General features: G+C 30.2%; 1 protein-coding gene across 2 annotated transcripts in view; it reads right to left on the bottom strand.

Annotated features, from left to right (window-relative positions):
* Window positions 1-626: 626 nt before the first annotated feature.
* The window catches only part of LOC118193774 (small ribosomal subunit protein uS7), a 28,631-nt gene continuing 20,757 nt past the window's right edge, over window positions 627-8,500 (bottom strand). For both annotated transcript variants that reach the window (XM_035364912.2, XM_035364913.2), the window contains exons 4-5: window positions 4,958-5,185; window positions 627-741 (exon numbers count right to left, since the gene is read on the bottom strand). In XM_035364912.2, the coding sequence (XP_035220803.1) occupies window positions 673-741; window positions 4,958-5,185 (297 nt within the window). In that variant the 3' untranslated portion in view covers window positions 627-672. The remainder of the gene's footprint in view (window positions 742-4,957; window positions 5,186-8,500) is intronic.

Here is an 8,500-nt window from a genome sequence, read left to right as displayed (position 1 = left end):
CTAAAGGCTATGTACATTTTAGTCAATGCAACTTCTGTTCCCAAAACACAGAAACTGGTTTAGAAAATGTGGTGTTTACTTTTAGGAAGCCAGAGAGGAATTGAAAGCTATTTCTAATACTTCAGAGATGAGTGAAAGAAATTACGAAGTTCATTTTTATGAATGCAATCAATAATATTGAGACAGTATGTGAAAAAAACAAATTGAGACAGTATGTGAAAAAAACAAAGTGTTGAAAGAGCTGCAGGAACTGACATTAAAAATTATACTATACCAGTTTATGACTATATACCAACCTCAGATGAATCGAGACAAGCGCTGCAAACTATAGAACTTTTAAAATGAAAGATGATCAGAAATGCTACCAACAGTTTTATGAACTTGAAAACAGAACTGAAAGCCTATTGATGAATAATATGATACAAATATGGATAAAACAGTTCTTTGTAAAAGCTTAAAATTTCATCCTGTATGTAATTCTAATTTTTATTAAGGATATTTTTATTTCCAAATACTTTTACTTTAGCATTAATTTTTACTTCATAATTTCAGTATTAATTATTAGATTAATTGTTAGTTACTATTTAACACATTCAATGTTAAAAGTTCAAAGAAATAATCACAAACAGCTTTAGCAATTATTTTATTTAAGTGAACAATTAATAGGTAGTTTTAACGGTTGGACTTTGCAACACGTTCCAGTTCATCTTTTTTCTTAATAGCATAGCTGTTTGATGATCCCTGAAATGAAAATAGGAAGAAATTTTAAATTGTTAAAGGCTAATTAATAAAATAAACAATATGTACAACAGATAATGCATTTTAAGATATCGGGCCCAAATTATATTAAATTATATCTATGTAATTAAAAACATTTTTACTGTATATTAATAATCTGCAAGTTTTTCTTTTTTTTTTCCAGATGAAGCGATAATATTAAAAAAGTTATCTAATATTTCTGTTGCTCCTCTTACTATATTTATGCTTGAACTTGGTTAAATGCAGATTTTTCACATTTGTGAAAATGTTCCATGTATATCAACTAACAGGTGTCATTAGGAAATCATTCAATTCCTCTAAGGTTACAGTTACTTTAGGTTAGCTTTACTTTAGGTAGAAGTTTATCTATCATAACTTACACACTAAAATGATTATCTCCAAATACAGAATAGGCATCAATGCACTCAATGTATCGTGTGAATATTACTGCAAAAAATTCTCTGCGTTTTTTTAAACCTTATAACAGATGAGAGACATCATTAATTTCTCACACAGATGATTAACTACTCAACAATTCATGGACACTTTGAATATTTTCTCCTCCATTAAACTGCTATACTGTTTCTTTCAAATTAATAACGCCAGGTCATTTTCTTCCCTATTTCTCACTTCAGTCACTGCACAATGTTAACTTTCCTCTCTTAATTACAGGTTTCATGGAGAAACTGGTAAAAATTTAGTTTATTCAAAAAAGTTTCAAAAGGATAATTTTAACAAAGAGAGATCATGCCTCATCTTGCGACTAGCTCATTGGATAACAAATAAGAGTGATAATGGAAATAATATTTAAAAACAATAATGAATACAGTCAAAAGTCATTAATCCGGACTCGTCGGGACTTCGGCGATTCCGGATTATAGATCATCGGTTTAAATCTCGTAAGATGGCATGCAGAAATTCTAAAATTAAAAATATGAAACCGTAATTTATGAAATAAAGAACAATTATGATCTAAAGGGTATCAAAATTTACCAAAAAAAAGCTTAATATTTATTTGTTTACTTTATTAAACATTTCTTTCAATGTAACTTGTTTAAGTTGCTTCGTTTTATGTGATAATACTTTCTCTTTAATTCTATAAACAGACATAATTTCTTGTTCAGTTACAAAGTTCCGCTGTTCAAGTCCCGTTAATTGCTGTGCCGAGAATACCGACTAACTTGTCAATCGAAATTTTTTTCGTTTTCACTAACCTCTCTGTCACATTCTTCATGTCTTTATCCATTTTTTGGAGCAATTCCACTTTGTTTGTTGACAATCGAAACATACTTTCGTTTTGTAGATCCTTTGGAAGTTCCAGCATCAGAAATTCTATTTGACATAATCAAAATTTCAAGTTTACTTTTATAAAATTGCTCTTACAGTCTGCAAAAAATAATAAGCGGGATCCAATTCGAAGATTAAGGAACAACGCAATCAACAACGCAATAGTCAAGGTCTTACGCGCACGCGTAAAACGCCTGTGCGCATGTGCCAACACGGCGCATGCACAAAAAGTTTTTAGCTTTGAGGTCCGGATTATGGGTGTCCAAATTAACGACTTTTGACTGTATTATAACTATTTTCAGAAGGAAAACAAATCAGGACTATTGGAATATCAGCAACTTTTAATTTTTGTAAAGATGAAATATGTAAAAATTCTCTTCTACACTATGACAGATAATAAAAATGATTTTCATTTAAATGTTTTTATTTAAGAATTTACTATATATAGTGACATTTAGTAGTAGTTTTTTAACTTGTTTTTGAAATTTATTTGGGGGAAAACCTACTAAGAACTGATTTTTTTAGCATACACTTTTAATCGCTTTTAACCTCTGCTTGTTGAAAAAGTTTGCACTTAAATGATGTATTTAAAAATGTTGGAAATGAGTATATGGATAAAAAATATATGGGGCAACAGTATATTTAAATTTTCGGTTGATAACTACAGATTATATTTTCCATGTGTTTTGGCACGAATCAAACTAACTTTTTTATGTAGAAATATCTGATTCTGCTTTATTCCTTACCTAAAATCACTTTCAGTTATCCCTTTGAAGAAATGTGATGTTTTCTTATCTCTTCTGCATCATGCACTCAATAAAGTTTAAATCCAGAAAACATGCCGGAATTTTAAAAACTTGAGGGCAGTCATAAAAAGCCAAATGACAACATTTAGAAGTGTGGGTTTACGATTATTATCCAGACAAAACTTTTAAACATGCTTGCATTCCAAGTTCTTTGATTAATTTTTCAACTTTCCAATTAGAATTTTTTCTATTTTTATAATGATCCGCACGGATACCTATAAGGACAAAATTTTCCTAACCACATGGCAGCAAAAAAGTCCCAATCTACCAGAGCAATGTTTACAGCTCTCAGTTACAGTAAAACACAAGCCCTACGGGCTTCTTTGAAAAACTGATTTTCAGTTTGCAATCTAGGCATACTTCATGATGAATTAGCAATATTCAATGTTTGATTTCAGCTTTAAATAAAATACTTATTGCAGCATTGTTATTACATTCACATTCAGAAACTGAATATTTAAAATAATTCTGATTTCTTTGATGTTCAATTATTTTCCAATTTCACATTTCTTTACATTTTATTCCTTGCATTTCATCAGTAATAACTAAAAATTACATTATTAAATACTGTGATCATAACATAAAACAGAGATAAATGCACGGTTTGTGATCATAACATAAAATAGATTTAAAAAGCTGATGCTTGAGTCCATGTAAAACTGAAAATTTGATGAGAAAATCCAGATATACGCCTTAACTGCAAAAGAAATACTAAGTAAACCAACTGTAAGAGTCAGATATTCAGGAAGTGTATGGTAAAGGAAAATCATTAATTTGAAATTATGAACTGTAAATTAAGAAAGTAAGGAACTCTTTCAGAACCATACTAAAATTTGTAAGGAAGGCCTAATGATTGGGAGGAGGGAATTTAACAAAACGAAATTAATAAAACCTAGCATAAGAGATGTGTCTGGCATTTACAAAGGTGGATACATCATTGCCCCAATTACTACATTAAGTTTGCAAGAAATCTCCAGTATATTAGCCACTTCTGGATAAGAGTATCTCATTATTTTGCCACAAAAATATGATCATATTGGAAGTCTTTAAATCAAGATGTAACGAAAAGCGATGAAATGTAGTTCTCCACACCAACACGAGTGGTTCACACATTATTTTAGTAATTTAAAAAAATAGAATTTTATAAAGTTATAAAATACTTACCCAACATAAAAACTAAAACCATTGCACATGTGTTAAAATTGAAACCAAATGATCAAGATGTAATGTAGTTCTCCACACTAACATGATTGTAATTAACATGAGTGACATTATTTTAGTAATTTAAAAAAACAGAATTTTATAAAGTTATAAAATATTTACCCAACATTAAAACTAAAACCACTGCACATGTGTTAAAATTGAAACCAAATGATTACATACATAGGATATTAAGCATAAAATAAATTTAGTGACTCTTAGAAGCTTATTCAAAGAGCTTTTTTTTTTATCTTTTAACTCTAATTATGCCAATTATAATGAGATATTGTTGTTAAACTATCCACTACAATCCAAAATAGCTAGTAGGTAAGATAAAATGGTGCAAAAGAATTCAGCATGTAAAAGAGCTTTCAAAAGTTTTACTGACTGCTATGCCAAGAGATTAGGAAAGAAAATAAATTCTATCTGAAGGTAACTGGCTGTTTTAATGCCCTGAGTCACTTAACAATTTAATCAGAGAAAGAAAGGACTCCTGATTATATTGATGCATACATAACTATTAAAATTGGATATGCAACTTTTAAAACAACTGTTGCCTGGAATGTCAGTTATTCCTATATTTGTATCCGAAGATATGAAAGTTCCTTAATTGCATTCTGAATGAGGAAAAACTAACGGAAAAAGAAAATATGAGGGACTTTATCATCTGTACTCTCAACTGTTGATTTCCTTTTTTTAAAAAAAGGTTGGAAAGCAGATTTTCATATAATACAAAATAAGCTGGTTTGATGAAAGGCACTTGTTAAAATTGGAGGAAATTCATTACAAAAAAATAATTTCCCCTCTTCTACCAAATAAGGTATATAAAATTACATTTTAAAAGGAAACCAAACTACACAAGAAACAAATTTTCTTGAAAAAATTAATCATGAACTAATACTTGCCTTTGCAGCATTCATTAGCTCATCAGCTAAACATTCTGCTATTGTTTTAATATTTCTGAAAGCTGCTTCCCGTGCACCTGTGCATAACAACCAAATAGCCTGGTTCACACGTCGAAGGGGAGAAACATCAACAGCCTGTCTCCTTACAGTACCAGCTCTTCCTATACGTGTCGAATCTTCCCTTGGCCCACTGTTGATAATGGCATTTACTAACACTTGAAGAGGATTCTGAAATGAATATTAAGTCAATCGTTACACATTAAGCAAATTTTACAAATTTATATCTAAATAATCTATCAGAAACTAACAAATCTTAAAACATTATAATAATATTCACCAAGTTGAAATATGTTATTAATCAAAGCAAACAATTTATCATATTTCACTTTTAAAAGTCGGAAAATAAAAAAAAAGACAAACTTCATAACATAACATAGATACATGCTTTTTTTTTTTTTTTGTGTGTGTGTGTGTGTGTGTGTGTGTGTGTGTGTGTGTGTGTGTGTGTACTTCCTTGTGACTCCATGCTCAGTTACCAAAACTGGCAAATTTAATACCCAAAGTGTAACATGCAAATTTCAAATCACCAAAGATGTATGTGCTGACCACAACCACAAAAAAGTATCCATTTTTATTTTTCAGGAATATGATAGATGAATACTGACAAAAAGTATAAAATATTTTTATTCTGTAAATGCATTTTCTACTCTGAATGTGAGAATGAAAAATGCAATTTTTCAAATAGCTATATGCTGTAATTGGCCCAGATTATTTGAACTTTCATGAATAAATTTTTAGACATTAAAACAGTTCAGCTCCAGAAATTAAGTATTAATTTCTGGATAAATTACAAGGATTAATTTCTGGATAAATTACTCCAGAAATTATTAACTAAGCACACATGCTCATTCTGCAAAGCATTTAATGACTACGAACAGTTAAAACTGTTTAAAACAACACATGGCTACCAACCTTAGAATAAGACAAAGCATTTTAAAAATTACTCCAAGGATAAATTTTAAGTAAAGTCACATTTTTATGTTTATCAGCTAATTTCATACTTGCCAACCTATGACACTCAAAAATCAGAAGATTTTTCACAAAATGACAAAAATATAGTTTTTAATAATGAATTAACTTTAAATAGTTACTAATTCTTAAATGCAAGCAACATAAAAATACCTTACACATAAAAAACATTTTTATTACTTGCATCGTTTAAGAAAACAAAAAGACAATCAGTTTTCGTACAAATTTTATGAATAGTGGCAGATTTTGCTTTTGTATTCGGAAAGTTATGAACAGTAGCAGATTTGTGCTTAGCTAAACTTGCAGTAATCGAAAATGTTTCGTGTGTTGGGCAATTTCTTTTTTTATTTTGAGAGAAATTTGTATCAGCTTTAGCTTATATTTTGCAGTATTTTGAGAACTGCCAGTTGAATTGCTGAATGGTGCAGAAATTACATTATTTTTCTCAAACCTATTTTTAACAATGGAAGTAGTAACTACACCTTTATTTACTTTAGGTATTTTATAACTTTCAATAGAGCCTTTTATCTTAACTCTCGAAGCATTTACTTCTTTAAAAAATGCAAGAAGGTTCCACTGATCGAGGATTCTAGATAAGCATTTCTTTAAAGACAGCGAGCGTGTACACACATATTTCAAAATTTTTCTTATTTCAGTATTATGCAGCTGTTGGAACTGTTTCAATTTTTCCTTCCTTTTAGAACTTCTTTCAAGATAATAATAAATATCAACAATGTGTTCATCCACATTTACTGATAAAGAAGCTGCTCCTTTTTCAGTTGCTAAATTTAAGAGGTCACAGGTGCACCTCATAAATCTGCATATCTGAATTTTCCTTTCTTAGGATGCCTGCAACATCAGTCTTCAAAAAGTTTTAATAATTAGCTGTGCTATATTAAAGCCTCTCGATGTCCTTCTAAAGTGAGGACAGAAAATAAACTGCACTCAATTTCTGAAGACTCTGGATTAAAAAAAGAAACAACAATTGGATACAGTTTTGAATCAGTATTATTGCTTCCATCCATAGAGAGGCAGAATGGAGCTGTTTTAATGCAATCAATAACTGAAGATTTATTTTTCAAATGCATTTCTTTAAGAATTGCGCCTGTTTTGATCGTTGCAATTGAGTATTTCTTACCGATTTCACTATTGGGAAACATTTTTCTAAATAAAGCTGCAGCGTGATCCTATGCATTCAGTGGCAGGTTGTACTCCAGTAAAAAGGCAGATGAGAACATCCGCCCTTCCACCATGCAAAATTAAAAAATCACAACTACAGACGCTACACATTGCAAATTTAATTACATTTCCTTGAGTAAATAATGGAAGGAAAGTTAACTGTGTACTATTTTTGAAACGTACAGGAGTATTTCACCTTTCTCGAATACATACCAAAAGATAATTTCTAAAACTATTTCCCGAAGGCACGTGTACTCACACAACTCAGAACAAGAAAAACGAAATAATTAAAGAACATCCAAATAAGAGCCTTGAGCTTGCTTTGTGCTCATTGGCTAATATATGCCAGATGACACGCAGTGGAGCTCGATGCCCATTGGAGAACGACGTTTCTGGATACGTATGCTCTCACTCACAAAGCAGATATTCTCATCTGATTCGCAAGGTTTTGTTTTAGATATAATCTAGAGAAAATTCAATTGCTTTCAGACGTCTTTCTTTTTCTTTTTTCTTTTCTTTTTTTTTTTTTTTGGGTTCATATAACGAAGTATTCAGCCAAGTTCCATAAAAATCGTGAGAAATTTTAAGAATAAGAAAAATCTGGGAGAAATATGTTGTAAATGGGGTTGGCGGGTGAGTGGTCGAAAATCGGGAGAGACTGTAATTACAATTGGCAACTCTGTAATTACAATTGATTTTCCTAACTTTCTAAAAATTTTATATAAAAATTCAACTGGACAGAGAGAACTTTTTCATATATCAATGTGTTTAACATTTTTCCATACACTATGGAGATTATTTTATTTATTGGAGCTGTTTAAGAAGTATCTGAGCACAAAGGGAAGAGAAACAAGGTAAAAAGGTTTCCTACATCCTACTCCATAAATTTTAAATCTCCACAAGGCACTAAATAAAACTCCCTAAGTTTTATATGATGTAATGAATGCATGCATGGAGTACATTTGCTCCTATCCTAGGAAAAGCTTAACATGAGGAATATAAACAATTAATGTGCATAGATTTAGTAATGAACTATTTATTGATTAAAAATAATACAAAAAGTGAAGCTTTCATAAAATTCTTTACAAATCTCTACAATAGGTGAAATAATTCATATCAAATAAAAATTTTTAAAAATAATAATTATGAAATCACTTGGGATACAAGATTTGTTTGCACAACACAATTTACAGGTGTGATTGCAACCTATTTCAAAAAACCTAAAAAATACTGTGCTGTAAAAATACGACATAATCGCATATAATTCTGAATATTGTCATGGAACATTTACATACGTGCATACACATATATATTTTCAAACTATTTCACTACAAA

The sequence above is a fragment of the Stegodyphus dumicola genome, chromosome 6 (assembly GCF_044657685.1).
Source record: "Stegodyphus dumicola isolate Sdum_Otavi_A_Nest chromosome 6, ASM4465768v1".
Classification (NCBI taxonomy): Eukaryota; Metazoa; Arthropoda; class Arachnida; order Araneae; family Eresidae; genus Stegodyphus; species Stegodyphus dumicola.
Note: the sequence above shows the minus strand (reverse complement) of the source record. Positions and strands in the feature narration are given on the sequence as shown.